The 18,478-nt window shown below is 45.3% G+C and overlaps 1 protein-coding gene across 12 annotated transcripts in view; it reads left to right on the top strand.

Annotated features, from left to right (window-relative positions):
- Positions 1 to 18,478, top strand: part of LOC105490638 (family with sequence similarity 107 member B) — an 87,034-nt gene that overhangs the window by 53,469 nt on the left and 15,087 nt on the right. Inside the window, exon 1 of one of the 12 annotated variants that reach the window (XM_071070466.1) lies at positions 1,922 to 1,943. The exons of 10 other annotated variants lie outside the window; for them this stretch is intronic. Coding sequence is in view for 1 of the 2 variants with exons in the window: in XM_011756466.3 (XP_011754768.1) it covers positions 17,225 to 17,246 (22 nt within the window). In the remaining variant the exon portion in view is untranslated. Of the gene's footprint in view, positions 1 to 1,921; positions 1,944 to 17,129; positions 17,247 to 18,478 lie in introns of those variants that run through there. One more of the 12 variants, XM_011756466.3, reaches the window with a different exon arrangement.

Here is an 18,478-nt window from a genome sequence, read left to right on the forward strand (position 1 = left end):
TGGCCAAAATGGTGAAACCGCATCTCTACTAAAAATACAAAAATTAGCTGGGCATGGTGGGCGCCTGTAGTCCCAGCTACTCAGGAGGCTGAGGCAGGAGAATCGCTTAAACTTGGGAGGCGAAGGTTGCAGTGAGCCGAACTCCATCTCAAAAAACAACAACAAACAAACAAACAAAACACTATAAACCAAAATGTAGAGAATTACTTTTAGATTCTGTTTTTTCAACTCTGAGTTGCCTCCGAAAACTTTTAAAATAATTGTCTCATTTTTCATGGCCTTTGTGCTACATTTTAAGCACTCAATCTGTTTAAGGAGGTAACACTATTCTACTGTAATTAAACTGTTCAGATTAATTTTTTTTTTTTTTTTTGAGACGGAGTCTTGCTCTGTCCCCCAGGCTGGAGTGCAGTGGCGTGATCTCGGCTCACTGCAAGCTCCGCCTCCCGGGTTTACACCATTCTCCTGCCTCAGCCTTCCGAGTAGCTGGGACTACAGGCGCCCGCCACCTCGCCCGGCTAGTTTTTTTTTGTGTGTGTGTTTTTAGTAGAGACAGGGTTTCACCGTGTTAGCCAGGATGGTCTCGATCTCCTGACCTTGTGATCCGCCCGCCTCGGCCTCCCAAAGTGCTGGGATTACAGGCTTGAGCCACCGCGCCGGGCCCAGATTAATTTTTTTTTAAGGCATAAAGGAAGTAGTTAGCTATGATGATCTGTAGTTTCTTGTTAGATGATTATTTTACAATTGTTCCTCTAGAAGTGATGAATGATTTCCTTTATAACCAGCTGTCAGTAAAAGACAAGTTTTCATTATGAGTATGTTGATGTATCCTTTGTCCTTGTCCTTTTCATTTAGTTAAAGTAACCAGTAGCTCCTATTTCTGTGAACTTAAAAAAGGTACTGTTAAAAAAGTTCTGACCTTTGTGATAAGAGCTGTGAGTGAAGTCAAAGCTGATGGGATGCTGGGTTCTTGGGTAATAAATCCTGTTACAACAAAAGAAAAAGCATGACAACTTGGGTAACTTTAGGGAAAGGAGCAGAGTTCTCCATTTCATGTGGACTTCGTATCAGGTGGAGCATTTGCTTGAGGGTTACTGTACCACTCTATTCTGTTCTTCCCCTGAGTCATTACTGCTGTTATAGGATTTAAATCCCTTGATGATGTGTTGAGACTTTGGGCAAACATTACTTGACCATGGAGTTATTAGGTAGTAACAGACTTGATTGCAATGCAATGAATTGCCAGAGTGAGTAACTTGATGGAGGATGTATTGGTTCTTGGGGCAAAAGTCCTTATACCGACAGCCAAGCACTAGAGCTGTAGACTCAGTGGTAGGTGGTGGTTGTTCTCACAGACTTGTGTAGTGGGAGAAGGAGTGACTATTAAGGCTTTGTTTTGAGAGAGACAGAGAGAGAATTGACTTGAGGCTGGAAACTACAAAGTAGACATGAGATTACTGCAGTAGTCTTAAATGATCCTTACAAGCATCCTGTTGGAGTCAGGGTGAATTGGATCACTTCACTTCTATAGGATCTGGATTATGACTGATGTCTGTGTTCCTCATCACTAAAATGAAGTGGTATTTCTCCAAGGCCTCTTTTCACTCTAGAATTACATGAATTTTTGAAATGTTGAATATTTTCTAAAACAGCCTCCTTTCCATTCCCATAAGAAAAAAGTTGTTATGCAGTGATACCCGATGTCTGGGTATTTACCAGTGAGCTCTTTGCTTTTAGGCTTTCATCGTTCTGTGTTCTTTGTTTGCCAAGTAGGATGCTCACTTGCAGGATGCAGTCGTTTTCCCATTCTACTTTTAAGTTTTCCTGTGTCTGTTACTGTCCGTACAGATAGTGAAAGGCTTCAGCTCAGTCCTGTGGGGAGATCACTTCGAGTTTCTGGATTTGGGTGTGCTGTGATGGAGTGACTGAGATCACTGTTGGTGGTGAGTGAACGGTCTCATGGAGCTGGGGTTGCCTTGCTTTTGTTTACTCATGACTCTGCAAGGCAGCCTGTGGGAAAATGGCAAGGCCTGGCTTCTTAGAACCACAGGCCTCCAGAGGGAGTTGAATTAATGTGCAGAGTTGAATCAGGAAAGTTCAGGGGCAGTGTAGTTTACTCCCTTATTCCAGTGCCCACACTCACTACAAATGTGTTTACATTAAACTTTTGCCAAATCCCCCTTAGTTTAAAAGGGAGGCTTTACATAAATGGAAAAGCTGAGGCTAAAAGGTCTAAACTTCTCTCATCTTTGTTGCTTATTGCAGCTTTCATTATAGATGCTGCGAGTACTTAGCAGTCCTAAGAAACTCCCATTACTCTTGTTTCCCTTTTAGCTTAGAGCTGGGATCCAGAGTAGTTAACTAAGCGGCCTGGCGAGCCCCTTGTCAGGAGCATGGCCTGCCGAAGGCGGTTGAATTTCGTATGTGTCTTAGTCTCTTTAGGCTGCCACAACAGATGCCATAGACTGGGTGGCTTAAACAATAGATGTTTATTTCCTCACACTTGTGGAGGCTAGAAGTCCCAGAGCAAGGTGCCAGCAGATTGGGTTCCTGGCTTGCAGACAGCCATCTTCTCATCGTGCCCTCACATGGCATTGGGGCTGGAGAGTACAGGGAGAGAGACTGAGAAAGAAGGAGCTCTGGTCTCTTTTCCTCTTCTTATAAGGACACTGATCCCGTCATGTGGACTGCAGCCTCATGATCTCATCTAAACCTAATTACCTTCCAAAGGTCTCACCTCCAAATACTGTCACTTTGGGGGTTAGGGCTTCAACATAGGAATTTAGGGGGGAACTCAGCATTCAGTTGGTAACTCTATGTGTGTGTGTGCGTGCACGTGTGTGTGCATGTGTACATGTAGAGCAGGCTTGATTGTCCACCTGACAGCCATTGCCATCCCCTCTTCCGTGCTCAATGCCAATTTGCGTTTTCCTGGCACCCTTTGTGGCTGGAGTGGTCATGTGACACTGTTCTGGCCAATGAGGGGATGGAGGAAGGCCCCCAGGGGCTTCTGGGAGTGCCTTACCTTCCAGCTGGAGAGAGCCCTCCTCAGGGGCTGTCCCTGCCTTCCCTTATTCCCATGTGTGCCTGGGGCAGCTGAGGCAAGGCTAGGAGAAGAGCCCAGGTCCCTCCTGCCACCTGCAAGTGCTGAAGCAGCCCTGGGCCAACTCCAACATTCTCGTGTGAGCTGCAGAGGAGCCCCGCGCTTCCAGCTACTTGCAGCTAGGTGTTGTTACCTGCATCCCACGCATCCTTATGGAACTGTCTACGAGGGCACACGTGCCTCCCCTGGAACTGGCAGGAGGTGCTCTCGGAGAACATCTGGTCCCTCAGGCCTCCCTGTGCCTCCCCCTGGACCCCCAGGGTGTCCGTGTTCAGAGTTGTTGACCCTTGGGTGGGTCTGTTGCGTCTGCTGTCTTCTCCTCCAGGCTGGGAGCTCCTGGACCACGTCTTGCTCCCCTCTCGATCCTCAGGCCCACCCTGTGCTCCCCCGTAGGAGACACAGCAACCGGTTAAGCCAACCAGGTTCAGTCAACCAGAGAGCGCTCTGGGTCCTGGGCTTGCTGACAGCTGTTGCTTTACTCCTTTCTTGCTTTTGGTGTCTTCCCTAAGAAACCTGCCTATTGGTTGTTCACAGAAAGCCCACGAGGTGGCCTGAAGAGAGGGAAGTAAGAAAACAGACTTGAATTAAAAGGACCTGGGCCATGGAAATAGCTGTTCTCTAGGGTTTGGTTAGAGACAGACAATCCTCCAAAGACCCAGACAGATGTGTCCCGGTCCTCATGCTCAGTGTTCATTGCAGAAGCAGAAATCAAATAAGAGCCAACTTAAATTCTTTCAATTATGGAACATTTTAAGCCTACAGAAAAAACACATCATTGTTACCGTTGTTTCTGGCATTAAGGTCTCTTTTTTCTTTTTAAGAGTGAAAAATGAAGTTTTCCAGACAAACACTTCACTAATTCAGTATTTCAAAAGTGAAATACAGGCTGAACATCCCAAATCTGATATCTGAAATGCTCCAAAATTCAAAAGTTTTTGAGCACCAACATGCTCAAAGGAAATGCTCACTGGAGCATTTCAGAGTGTAGATACTCAGAAATATTCCAAACACTCGCAAATGTTCTAAAATCGGAAAAGCTTTGAAATCTGAAACACTTCTGGTGTTTCGGATAAGGGATGCTCAACCTGTAGTGAGTGAGTGGTTGGAAGTTAGAACATACTCTTCCATAGAAACAAACCTATTTGACCCACAGTTTGGCCAATATATGGAGATTTGAGATGAAAAAGTTATAAAATGATAGGATGACTGGCTGTCATTTTACCAGTAAGGAAACAAACCCAGAGAGTGAAGTCAGGATTTAGGTTTGTGGACCTTTTATTTAAGGTTCTTTCTACTCTGCCATACGTTACTAGTTACTTCAGACAGTGTCTAATTTCATCAGCCAAAAACCACCAGGAACACAACGTGTAGTTATACAGAAGTTGGCTTCATTTAGTTGCTTCTGCTGGGGCCGGTGTACCCAGAAGAACCCTGGGATTATTTTGGAAAGGCAGACTTGGGTTTGTGGTTGGACTGGGTGGTTTGAAGGTGGAATTAGGGAAATAGGGCCAGATCTGGGTTGGATGTGGCCAGGAGGTAGGAACAATTCAGTGATTGGGTATCCCAACAATTTTTATCTAGGAGGTAGGAGATTAAAGTAGAGTTACAGTGGCCGTGCAGTAAAGGATTTGCAGTCATACATGTTGGTGAGAAGAGGGGGCATCTGGTTTATTTTTGGTAGCGTGGGCCCATCTGTGTCATTTTTTGAGCCTTCATTATGTTCTGATGGGAATATTGGGGTCGAGTTGTCAATTAGACTGGTCTTTACTTTGGTGGTTGGTAGGGTTGAATTTAATTTGTTCACCAACTTACTTAATTTCATTTGGAATGCTGATGCTTGAGGAATAGTAGGTTTTAATAGGAGCAAGATACAGTGGGAAGTAGAGACTCAGAGGATGTCTAAATAACTGTGTCTGAGCAGTCACTGGTTTTTAAACATTGTAGCTGCTCGGTGGTAATACTGCAAATTTAAAAAAAGGCAGTAGTTTTCTCCTAGCTTGAGAAGCTTTAAAAATCATCATGATGACTTTGTACTTCTTAAAACTTGATCAGCTATAGAAGCAGATAAAACTGTCGAGCTGTTATTAAAGTGTACTTATAGTTGAAACATATTTTACAGTCTTCAAAGATGCCATCCAGCTACTGATCCAGAGGTAGCGTTAATGGTGGTGTTACTCACAGTGCCACAACACCCATAATTCAGTAGAAAATGTGAGCAATCCATTTAGAAAATTTGCAAAGCAGTCAGAAGTGAGAGGCAGTGTTGGGTAGTGAAGAGTGGACCGGACTCCGATCTTGGTCCTAGTCCGAGCTTTGCCACTGTGTGGTCCAGAATGTCTTTGCCACTCTCTTAACTTAGTCATTTCATCTCTGGGCCTCAGTTTCCTCATCTGTCCTAATGAGGAAGTTGAACACATGGTCTCTGTGTTCCTTCTACAGTTTCTATCATTAAGTCTGTTTGAAGATAGTCTCTTCTTTTGAAAGTATTAGTTTGTGGCCGGGCGCGGTGGCTCACACTTGTAATCCTAGCACTTTGGGAGGCCGAGATGGGCAGATCATGAGGTCAGGAGATCGAGACCATCCTGGCTAACACGGTGAAACCCCGTCTTCATTAAAAATACAAAAAAAAATTAGCCGGCCGTGGTGGCGGGCACCTGTAGTCTCAGCCACTTGGGAGGCTGAGGCGGGAGAATGGCGTAAACATGGGAGGCGGAGCTTGCAGTGAGCCGAAATCGTGCCACTGCACTCCAGCCTGGGCGACAGAGCAAGACTCCGTCTCAAAAAAAAAAAGAAAGTATTAGTTTGTTTGGCCAGTTGGGCCAGGTCATAAATATTATGGAATTATTTTTCAGCTTTTGAAGACAGGAATGTTTGAGGGCTTTGAAAGCTAGCCCAGCAGGAAGCTTTTCGTGGTCTGTGTAGTTTCCTTCCTCTCATGAATGATTAGGCCGAAATCAACCATCTTCTCAGTCCATCCTGTTTGTAGTTTCCTGAGATGAATGACCAGGGTGTTTTCTCCTCAGAAAATAACATAGGGGAAAAGTTCCCAGGGAGGCCTCTTTCTTCAGGAACTTGCAGTTTAGGAATTAAGTGTGATAACTTTATTTTACCAATTTTAATGTTGTGACTGTAAAATAACATAATGTAAATAAGGATTCTGTTACATGCAAGTTTTGAAATCATGCAAACACCAAAAAAGGAAAAGAAGTCAATGAAAACTTGTATAATTTCAAAGATGGTGGCCAGATGGTTTGGAAGCTGTGCATGGGATTGCCGCATGGCTGCTCCACTCCAGCAGGCAACAAGTGCCTCGTGTGTTTAGTCAGTATCATGCTGCATGCCGTCACTGATGGCATTCAAGTTTTTGCTTATGTGTGCTGATATTTAACGTGCACTTAGATCTAAATATTTTTTTTAGCCTTCAAAGATGTCAGCCAGATATTCATCAAGAGGTATATTAATGGGGATGTTAGTGATAGTGCCCAAGACACCCCCAACCCCCAGATCAATAGCTTTGTAACAGAAGCACTAAACTGCTATGAAGATGATCAGACAACAGTGGGATGCATCCTGCCATTAATTTAGCAGAAAGAGCACAGAGCACACGTCCAAATAGGAGAGTTAATATAGAGAGGCGCTGTAGCAAAGCGCCTCAGAGCATGGACTCTGGAGCTGGCTGCGTGATGCTGCCACTTGATAAGCTTTGTAGATTTAGGCAAGTCACCTGGCCTCGCTGGGCCTTAGTTTTCCTGTCTGTACAATGGAATAAATTTAATGTCTACCGCAAAGGTTATATGACACTTAGCAAACATGATGAAAACACAGGTTGCTGGGCCCACCCCCCAGAGACCCTGATGCACTGCATCTCAGGTATTTGCATTTAACTAATTCCATGGTGGTGCCGATGCCTCGGACCCTGGGATGACACTTTGAGGATCACCGTGCTGTGCATTTGTACACACAGACACACGCATTTATTTTCCAAAGTAAAGGGCATACTGTTGGGAACCTGATGTTTTTCTCCTATTTAGTGCCTTGTGAATATTTTCCCTTTCATTATTGATTCTAATAAGGAATTATTTTAAGCTGCATTGTATTCCATTATTAGATATTTAAATGGCTTCCATTTTTTCCAGTATCATAGACCATGCCGGAATAAATATCATTCTGTGTACACTTGTCTACATCTCTGTTGATCTCTTTACTTCCACTAAAAGTGGAAGTAACCACGTTCAAGGCTGTTTCATGGTAAGGCCTTTTGCTACACATTGCCAACAAACTCTTCAGAAAGAGAGTAGCAGAAATTTATCTTCTTACAAGTGGTCTATGAGAGTAGATGCTGATTTTCTAAATGTAAAGGAATAAGAAAAACTTCATCATTAACTTTTTTCATGTATATTTGGGCTTTGGTGGGAGTAGGCAAGAAGAATATCTGTGGATTTATACAGTAAGCAAAGGTATGTCAGGAAAAACTAGGGAGGAAAAATAGGGCTGAACTGTGGCTTGATTCCAGGAGAGTTTCTGGGATTCAGACTTGAATTAATTGAATGATGCTGTAATGTATAGGTGTTGGTATAGGTGATTTTACGCAAAGAAGAATAAACATTGGCTCACTTTTGTTTATCATATATGGTATGGGTGACTATTGCTGCTAGTTCAAGGGTCTTGATTTTGAAAAAATGTGTTTCTTGACTGTGGGAGCCCCAGGATACAGACTTGTGGTTAAATAACATCTGCTCCACTCTGCCTTCCCGTGTGGGCTTCTGTAATCCTGGGCCAAGCAGTTGAGTCTCTCCTCGGGGGACTTGGAGTGAGGGTGGGTGCAGCTTGGGTAATTCAACATGCGTACCTAAAAACTTACTCAAAGTAGGCTTCATGTAAAGAAGTCATTGGTTCTTGGGAACAGGGGTGAGTGAATGGAGGCCAAGGTGTGGCCCTCCACAGGTCAGTCAGGCCCTCAGGGTGGGACAAGAGCTGTAGGGCTCTTGGTTATAAGCCTGTGTGGTGGAGACCAGCAGATAAGCCAAACTCTTCTCTATTATCAGAACATTTCACTAATAAGGGATCTCAGGGGTCATCTGGCACAGCCTTCTCTTTTTGCAGATAAGGAAGCTAAATAATTTATTATTTCAGTTAAGCTTCACCATATGAGAGTTCTTTGTTTTTTTGTTTGTTTGTTTGTTTGTTTTAAGTTTTTAGGATCAGATAGTGAACCTCAGAACAGAATTGGTTGCTTTTTTTTTCCTGAAAGAGCTGAACTTTAGACAATTGTGGCTGCATGGCAGATGGGCAAAGCAGGAAGGACGCAGTGCAGCTGAGAGCGAGGGTGGCCTGTGGTGTCTCATTTGGCCTGGGGAATGGACTAATTTCAGCTCCTCCTGCACTGCTCTGAGTCACAGGTCCTACACCACCGCACCTCTCTCCTGAGCTCAGGACTGCATGCTCCTTCCTGAGTGGTCTCCAAAGCTCAGGTCTGCATGCTTCTTCCTGAGTGGTCTCCAAAGCTCAGGTCTGCATGCTCCTTCCTGAGTGGTCTCCAAAGGCTTCAGAGTGGCCTTGGATGACGAGCTGCTCTCTTCTGTGCCGGTCATGTTTTTTAGAATTTTCATACTGGTTTTCTTCTTGCAATTCAAAAAAGTGTTTTTTTTATTTTCCTTTTAGTAAAGAAACACGTATGATGGTTATTTCTTTTAAAAAGCAACAGCTCCCCTGAACACCAAACTGTGCCTTTTACCACTGGGTGACACTGTTAGACCACAGAACATGCTTCAGTGGTAAAATCAAGAGTCCTTGAATTTCAGATTTCATCAAGCTACTTTACATAGGAGAGAGAAACTCCAAATCACTTAATAGTCATCTATCAAATGTTATGTGATAAGTGTAATTTATCAATTTTAAGGCCAATGAGTTTAAGGCAATCACTTATTAAAGAAACCATTAATTGGCAGGATTTCGATTGCTTAGAAGTTTTTGCAGATTGATGTGCTGCATGTTAATGAACTACTAATTATTTCATGGGAATATTTATGCAAGCCAAAGTACTAATATATCTATTTCCCACCAGACAAAAGTCTTACGTTCTCTTTCTTTGGCAAAAGACTCACTATTCATACACAGCCGTTAGTGTTACGGACTTTTAGTGAGGATTTTTTTTTTGAGCCATCTTATTCAAGAGGAAGCATGTCTGCTGGTTAGAGAAATGGGTATTGGTTCTCTGTACTGGTATGTGTTAAGAAGATTGTATGTCTTACTAGTTCTGAGCTCTTCTGAGATCAAATGAAGACACAGAATTTGTTTAAAGCATCGGTTGACCTTCCCTACTCTGTTTTTGGGTCCTTTTGGAAATCCGATGTCTGCCTTTCTAAATGTAAAGTGAGCATTATCTGGTCAATTTTGGCTGCCCACCATGTGACTGAAATGTATGCGAGGTTAAGAAATGAGTGCGAGTCGGGCCTTCCCTTTATGGGCTTAACGTGAGAAAGAAGACAACTTCAAATTTAATTTTAATAGAAGCAGACTTTAGTATCCTAGGAGAGGTATTAATGGAGTCCTGCAGGAAAGTAAAGGGAAAACACTGAGGGGGAGCCAGGGAAGACTTGGTGGGGTAAGTTCCTGCATGTGGATACTCTAAGCTACCCATGTTATCCTGTTCACTCAATACTTTTTTTTTTGTTTTTTTGAGATGAAGTCTCGCTGCATTGCCCAGGCTGGAGTGCAGTGGCGTGATCTTGGCTCACTGCCGCCTCTGCCTCCTGGGTTCAAGCGATTCTTGTGCCTCAGCCTCCTAAGTAGCTGGGATTACAGGTATGCGCCACCGTGCCTGGCTCATTTGTGTGTGTGTGTGTGTGTGTGTGTGTGTGTGTGTGTGTGTATATATATATAATTTTAAAGTAGAGACGGGGTTTCCCCATGTTGGCCAGGCTGTTCTCAAACTCCTGACCTTACATGATCCGCCTGCTTCAGCCTCTCAAAGTGCTAGGATTACAGGCATAAGCCACCGTGCCCGGCCCATTCAGTAAATTTTAATAAGGTACACACAGTATGACATACAGCCCAGGGCTGGGGAAGGCAATATAGGGGGTAAGACCAGAGGTTTGCAGACCTCTGGAGGTCAGCCAGAGGCACAACAAGTTGGCAGCTCCAGCTTTCTCCTAACTCTTGTGTCTGCTAGTCACTGTGAGGCCACTGCTACTTTGTGTGGCCTATGTACAAGCCGTCGTGCCAGGGCAGAGGGGAGAGGATGGAAGTCACTCAGAGGTCTTTTCCCTTCTGCAGAGATTCACTTCTGTGTCCTTCAAGGGGAGACAATGTGGAAACACGTGGGAAATTAGCTCACTGGGTGGGGAAGTGCCTGTGGCAAGGGGCGTCCAGGGCAGTTCTTCCACAGCAGTTCAGACAGGAGGAGATGTCTCCAAAGGAGAGGCCCCAGGAAGACTGGGGGAGGCAGGCTGTGAGCTGGTCTTTGCAAGGTGCCTGGAGTTTGACTGGCCAGTGGGGGCGGATTTCTGCCCAGGAGGAAATAGGGAGCAGGGGTGGAGATGGGAACGTGCGTGGGCTTGGTGTGTACTGGCTGCCTGGAGTTGGTGCCAGAGAGTTAAGAACCACACATTTGAAAAGGTAATTGAGGACTCCGCTATCGAGAAGGGGGCCACAGAAGGCCAAGCAGTTTAGCGTCCTCTCTTGAGGTGACCACTGATGCTTAGCTCGGTGGCCCTGATCTGATGAAATGAGTTAGCTCATTGGATTTGACTGAGGATGCAGCTGGATTGGGGGAAAGGCAGCCGGGGGGATGGAGGCTGTGGAGAAACCAAGTGCATCATTCCTAGGATGAGGGATGAGCGGCTGGTGATAGGGGATGATTTTCAGATGCGTTTATGGAAGGGAACTGATGATCGATTCTGTACTTAGGGTTGAAACCTGTGAGATAGAACCTTTTGGAGAAATAAGGAAGTTAAGGGAAGACTGCGAGGGGTTGTTTCTCAGCTGAAGAATGATGTGTGTGCTGTCGTCTCTGTTGCTTTTGAGAAACAATAGCTCCAACTCAAATTTGCCTGGGATGACTTCCGCTGCAGTGTAGGCCCTCTGGGGTGGGGTCGGCTCTATCCTTTGAGTGTCGTTCCCAGCACCTGGGCAGTGTCTGGCGCCCGGGAGGCCTTCAGTAAATGGTGAGTAAGGTGGAGCTCGACTCGATGTCTATTGATTCTGAGGTGAACATTCCAGTGCAAAGTTGGTATTTCAGAGCCAGAGCTCGGGAAGACAGGAACGATCTTCACACACACTTCAGAAACAGCTCATGGAGCAGAAGGGGTAAAGGTGTGTGGGGTCTCCAGAGGCATGACCGAGAGAAGAGGACAGGGCTGTGGCCACCTGCCTGGGCTGCTGGTGGCGTTAAAGGGAGGGAAGAGGAAGTGTGGGCAGAAAGGTGGGAGAGGACAGGGGGAGGGTGGTCCACAGGCTGCCTTTGCATCAGCAAGGAGATGGACACCGGCCCCAGACTCAGGAGATGCCCAGGAGAGTGTCACCAAAGAAGGGAGCCCTGGATGACCTGAGGAAAGTCCCCCGGGTGTGGACTGTCATGTGGATAGTAACATGCTGTTGCTGTGAATATTTGAAGAATGACACTTGTTTTCTGTTATTGACCACTGATCACAGCCCTTGGGGGCAGACCTTGAGGGCCAGAGGCACAGGCACTTCTTACCGGAAATAACACCTGACAGGCCAAGTGACACTGCCAGCGCCTGGGGAGCAGTTGGTCTGGGGAACGTTAGCCAAGGCCCTTCTCAGGGGGAAATTTCTCTAGAATAGTTCTCAGGCCCAGCCATTGTCCTGGGAATAAGCCCAAATGCACCTGTTTGGTTGATAAACATTCTGTGCTTTGGGGCCTCAGATGGGACTGACTAGGCTGGGGCACCCAGAGCTGCAGAGCAGAGCAGGCTCTGACTGTGTGTCACCTCCATACGGTGAAGATGGCAGACGTCTGGTCACCCTTCTCGTTTCTCCCATAGATGTGCTGCTGTTGGCTGAGCCCAGGGGACATTCCTCCCTCCCACCACGTACTACTCACAGGACGAGGGTAGCTCTGCAGTCTACCAGGGAATTCTGGAATCTGCACAGGAGGGGAGGAAGTGAGGCTGTGGGCTTTGTGTCTTATCTGCAGTCCTAGGACTTTCAACTGAGTGAAAAAAGTCACCAAGGATCAGCCTCTTGCCAAGACAAGGGGCTGTTATAGTTGGCTGTGGGCCCTTGAAGGATTTTATTCACCCTTTAAACCATTTTTACCTCCTCCCCTGAGCTAGGAATTGAATGACTTTTTATTTTCTATTAGTTTTCTTCTATCTAGAGACTTCTTGTTCTCACACCCTAGAGTATTTTTGTTTTTGTTTTCATTTTCTCTCTATATTTTGTCTTCAGTCTTTTCTAAGTTTGTTTGAATATCCAATTTCCTGGCAAAACTAGATTATGCAAGAGCTGCTTTATTTTTTTTAACTTTGGCTTTGATCATAATATATTTGGACAATATAGAAAATGCCTCTTTTTAGCCAAGATTGAGACTTCGGGGAGGTGTAAGGCTGAAGAAATTTAGTTGCAGGAGTAATTTGCTAGTTTCCATGGAAAGCAACCCAAACTGTCATTGGTTGACCATCAGCCTCACTTTCTTCTGACAGATAGCAGCTGGGTCTTGGGTTACCCAACTTTGGCACAAGCCTCTGTGAGATCCTGCTCCAGTCATTGCCTTTCTTCCACAACACTTTCTCCCTCCCTGTTCCCTCTCTGTCATCCCTTCCTGCCCACACTGGAAAAATGAACAGAGGCCAAGACTGGGTTCATCATTATTCTTTGTCTAAACTAGTGTACTTGCGGTATATGGTCATTCACTTTCATGTTGATGGAACTTTAACAGAGAGTTGGAGTATTGAATTAGTTTGTTGGGACTGTTTGCCCACTTCGTTGAGCTTCTGTCATGTGGGCAAGTACTATGGATGGTAGATGTTTTCCATGAGTTTTTGAGAATGCTGAGATCAACTCTGCACGTGCAAGTGTATTAGCTCTGATTTCCAGTTGAGGAAATCAAGACTCAAGTTAAATAATTTTATAAAATCACATAATTGATGAGTGACCTAACAAGGGATTCTCATTCAAGATGGGTGGTCTTCAAGCCTGATGCTTTTTTCCGTTATGCTGTATAACTTCCCATGGGTTGTGCACGGTTTAAGATGGATGAAATGACAGAACTGTCATAATGCAGCAGCTACCAAGTGATTTCTGGATAGTAATTTTAATAGCTGTTGAACATGTACTCTTACACGTGGAGAGGGGGGCATGCACCAAAAAAGTGTACTGATTGAGGGCGAATTTTCAGAGGGAACACACCTGTGTCACCAGAATCTGTATAATCCAGAAACAATCTTTTCCAGACCCTGGAAGCCCCATTTGTACTGCCGTCTGTTCACTCCCAAAATAACCGTTATCCTGACACCTAACATCAAAGGTTGGTTTTGCCTGGTTTTGAACATTATGTACGTGGACGCATGCAGTATATACTCTTCTGCATCTGGCTTTGTTTGCTCAACATTGTATTTGTGAGATTCAACTGTGCTTTGCTTGCAGAATTGTTGGTTCATTCTCATTGCTGGGTAGTATTCCACTTTATCAGCACACCGCTGTTTACTTACCCATCCTACTGTTAGTGGACATTTGAGTTGCCTCCAGTTTGGGACTATTATGAATGGCACTGCCATAAACATTCTTATAAAAAACATTTATATTAATACGTTTGAATGAAATTTGTCTTTCCTGCCTCCCGTCTAACTTTAATGTCATCCATTGCAAGATGTTTTCTGTTTGGGATCGTAAAGCTGTGATATTAGAAAGCTTCCAGCGTCCTGTTGAGAGACAGGAAATCATTCTGTTAAACTCAAACCTGGTTCCTCCATCGTCATCCCAGCCCATGGAGTGCCTAAGAGCTTGCTTTTGGAATTACACAGACTCAAGGTCAAATCTGGGTAGCCTTGGGCAGCAAGTGACAGCGTTATTGTTACTAATTTATTCTTACTCGTTGCCAGTGACAGCACTCATAGCAGGTGACATCTGTTGAAGTCTTACTGTGTTGTAGACATTGTGTTTGGTGCCTTTCTTTCTTTCTGTCTGTCTGTCTGTCTGTCTGTCTTTTTTTGGCAAAGTCTCGCTCTGTCTCCAGGCTGGAGTGCAGTGATGCAATCTCAGTCCACTACAACCTCCACCTCCTAGGTTCAAGTGATTCTCCTGCCTTAGCCTCCCAAGTAGCTGGTATTATAGGAACGCACCCCCACACCCAACTAATTTTTGTATTTTTAGTAGAGGGTTTCACCGTGTTGGCCAGGATAGTCTCCATCTCTGGACCTCATGATCCGCCCGCCTCAGCCTCCCAAAGTGCTGGGATTACAGGTGTGAGCCACCGCGGCCCGGTGGGTGCATTTCTTATTTACTCTTCATAGCAACCCTGTGAGATCTATCAGTCCTTTTTCATTGTTGCTGTTGTTGAACCGGCGAAGGCCCTTACCCAAGATCACACTTAGAGCAAGTGAGGAAGCTGGAATGCAGATGCAGGGAGCCGCACTCTAACCCATGCTCTTGAAACTGTCAGCCTCATTTGGAGACTAGGGAGTCATGACCCCGATCTCGTGGGCTGTATGAGGACCAAGTGACGGGGGAAGCTTACATATACCCCCAGGTGACATGGACACCAGCTCCAGGATGGATTCCTTTCACCACATCTCTCAGAATGGCCAACTGCTTTTGGGGTGTGCTTTGACTACAGTGCAGGAGGGCAGAGCGGGCATGGCTGCCCCACTCTGGCTGTCCTAAGGAAAGCGGACCTGCCATTCCGGCTCTGGACACCTCATTAGTTGAGGAGCCGTCGCCATCTACTGGTCGTTCCCACCTCACTTGGGCCAGCTTCTGGTTGCTGTAGGCAGATGTCTGTCGGATATTTCTTGCCTTCCGTAGTACTCTACTCACTCCCTCCTCCTCTGCCATTTTCTAAATATAAAATATGTGCCTTATTTGTAAAAATACATTTTCGGGGGATGAAAAAACTGATGAGAAAATGAATGTGATACTTTCCCAAGAGCCTCACTGTTTGGCATTTGTACAACAGCATATTGGCAGCAAATTTGTTGAGCTCGTCATTATTTTAAATGACCGTCCTGGGAAGCCACAGGGGACTGTCCTACAGCTGTAGTGGGCCTTGACAGAGATGAAACAATAACATTTCTGCACTTACACATAAGACTGTGGTGGGACGTCGTTTCTAAGCCTTGGTGCACCAGGTTGGTGGCCACAGAAATCCCCTGGGCACTTGTCTGTTGCCTTTGATTTCCAGGTGATGCCACTGTCTCTTGGTCTAAGATGGAAATTTTTAGGTTTGCCTTAGGGCCAGGCAAGTCAGGAGTTTGTGATGAAACCAACTGCACTTTGGTAAAAATTCTTACTGGAACTCAGACTCCTGCCTGTCTGGGAACTGTGGGTGCTGAGAGGGAGGCTTTGGATCCGAGCCGTGTCTTTCCGTTTTCAGGCTGACCTGGTCTGGAGTTTGCCGCCTCCACCTTACGTAACTTGGGTTTCTCAGGGTATTGCCAGAGGGTTGCCAGAATCTTAGAGACAGCTTAGGAAACAGATTCTCCAAAAATACCTTGGAATTACTTTCAACTTTCCAGAAGTTATGACAGTTCAAAAGTTTGTTTTGTTTTGGTTGGTAGTAGACACCTGTAAACTGTACACATTACCATGTGCCAAGAGATTGTTTCAGAAAGGATTCAAGTGTTAGTGCTTCTAGATAGAATTAGGTCTTAAATATTTAGGTAAACATGAAAGTTAGCATAATCTCTTAAGTTCTGATTTTTAAATCTTATAGGATTAGGTTTTGAATTTATTGTATCTGTTTGATGTAGAAATATGCAGATATGGAGCCAGAGCAGTCTGCTGGGGCAAGCCAGCTACGGTCAGCGTTCGTTTTATCAGCCCAGTTGTGAAAGTTTTCCGAGGGAATGGTAATTCACCTCTGGAAAGCAGTCAGCAGAAGTACCCGGGATAGCCAGAGAGCTGGGCCCAGAGTGAACTTTGGAAAGGGAAAAACATGAAAAGCAAGGACTCAAAATCCATCTGTAAGCATGGGATTTCCCAATTCTCTGGGATAGTAGAGTCAAATAATGACTTCCATGTGTTGCTTAGTGGAAATTAAAGGTAGAATTCTGATCAGGCAGCATTTTTCAGTGCATAGTGTATCTTCTGAAATACAATTCTCTTTTATTATTCATTAGCTTAAAAATCTGTTGAGTCCCCTCCGTTCAGAACAGCACGAGAGGCCCTTGTCATCAGGGCTGCCTGTTTCTTGCCCTACTCTGAATGACTGGAGCCATTCAGAACTTCATGCAGCACCTTGGCAGTGTGATAGATAGACCTTTTTAGACTTTGCAGAAGCTTCTTATGTTAGTGGCATGAATGGGTTCAAGAACCATTGAATGTTATCAGTGAGAAAGTCTGCGGGTCATTCAACTGAAGTAACATTTTTGAAGAAATCGAAGCCCAGAGAAGTAGAGTTTCCTATACAGAGATTTCCAGGCCTCTAAATAAAGTATGAAATGTTGCTCGTCACATAGTTGGGCTTATAATAGCTTCTGTTGAGTTCTCATGTTTGTGCCAGGGATTAGAGAGAGCCCTTGCATACACATTTTACTCAATTTTTACAACATTCGTTTTACACATAGAACTGGGGGTCAGGGAAGTTAAACTTTGTCCAGGATCTCAAACCAGTTTTATTTCTCCTTCACTGAGCTGGTCCTGGTTTTCCTTAATTGACTTGATACATTTAAAAAAAAATGACTTTGAGTAAGTTACCTGACCAGTGAAGTGACTGTGACAAGATTATCTTTGTGTTTATTTCTAGAAACGATGTTTCATGTCAATAATATTTGCCTGCAAAGTACTTGTACCTCTAGACATTGCTACCACGTCTTTACTCTCAGGCTCCTGGATTCTTGATGCCCAGTGAGGAAATGTACCTGGCCGCTCAGCCCCACTTTCTGCGCTGTACCTTGTGGTGGTGGAATCCAGATGGCTCGGGGCACCCTCTGTCGTTAGCCCATGCCTTTGTTACTTCATTTAGGTAATACTTACTGAACAAGTCCAAGGGGTCAAAGGAATAGGAACATAAACCAGACATGTTCTTTGCAGTGAAGAGAGGATAAGATTTATATCCACGTTGCTGTAATACAAAGGTGGTGGTCGACGAATACTAGGAAAAGAGAACAAAGAACATCCCATGGAATTTGGGAAGGTGTCCGGGCAGATGTGGCGTTTGTTTGAATCTGCCGGATGTGTGGGTTTGGCTCTGTGGAGGTCTGGGGCTGCAGTGGGAAAAGGCTCAACATGCCTTTGGAGGGAGCAGTGCTGCTGTGAGCACGCTGGTGGAGGAAGGCGGGGTGCAAGGATGTGCAGAGCAAGAATATTGGTTTCAGCTTGATTGGGAGATAGGATTTGTGAGATGCAAGAGTTCCCTTATACCAGAGTTGTATTTTCCAGCGTTGGTAGCAGTGAGCAAGACGGCTGGCAGAAGGAAGAGAGCTTTGAAGAAGGTCATTGTGATGGTTATTGCCATGTGCTAGTCACAGGTCCAGGATGGGGTGTCACTGAGAAGCAGCTGGAACCCAGATCCCACATGGTTCTCCCAGCACCACTGCCCTGAGTGCAGAGACTCAAGGAGGGGGTTGCTCCCGGCCCGTTCACCCCCTTGTTAGTAAATGACTGTTTCCCAGACCCCACTGTGGCCTGTGCATGAGGAGCTGCAGGGACCCTGCCACCTGTTCTGAGGACAGGCTCAAGGTCTCCATGCTTAACTCAGACTGAGACACTCCTGTGCACTCCCTTTCCCAGCTCCAGTTGTGAAGAAGGACAAACCAGTGAAAAAGAAGGAAGATGTTTGCCCCTATGTTGACAGCATATACGTATACTTCAGCACACTGTCCCACAGAAAAACGTGCTCCTGGGCTGAAATCCTAAATGCACTACACACACCTCTGTGCAGCCACAAGTGTCTGAAAAGTCAACCACAGCCCTCCCCTCCTGCACCAGCTCCCAGTGACTGTGTCTCTCTAATAGGAGACAGGCTCGGGTGCCCCTCACCCCACTGGTGCTATGGAGAAGAAAGACTTCCAAGCAACTAAGTCTAAAGAGAAGTCAGAAAAAAGTCCCAAGCTAAGGCATGTTTCTTAGATTCAGAACTGAAGTCATTTCTTTCTACACACTAGAAGCTCAACCTCCCTCCTGGCAACAAGGCCCACGGCATGTTTGCACCCGAGCGCTGACCTCCAGGAAAGGCTGGAAGTGGGCATCTTGTGC

The sequence above is a fragment of the Macaca nemestrina genome, chromosome 9 (genome assembly GCF_043159975.1).
Source record: "Macaca nemestrina isolate mMacNem1 chromosome 9, mMacNem.hap1, whole genome shotgun sequence".
NCBI classification, from domain to species: Eukaryota; Metazoa; Chordata; class Mammalia; order Primates; family Cercopithecidae; genus Macaca; species Macaca nemestrina.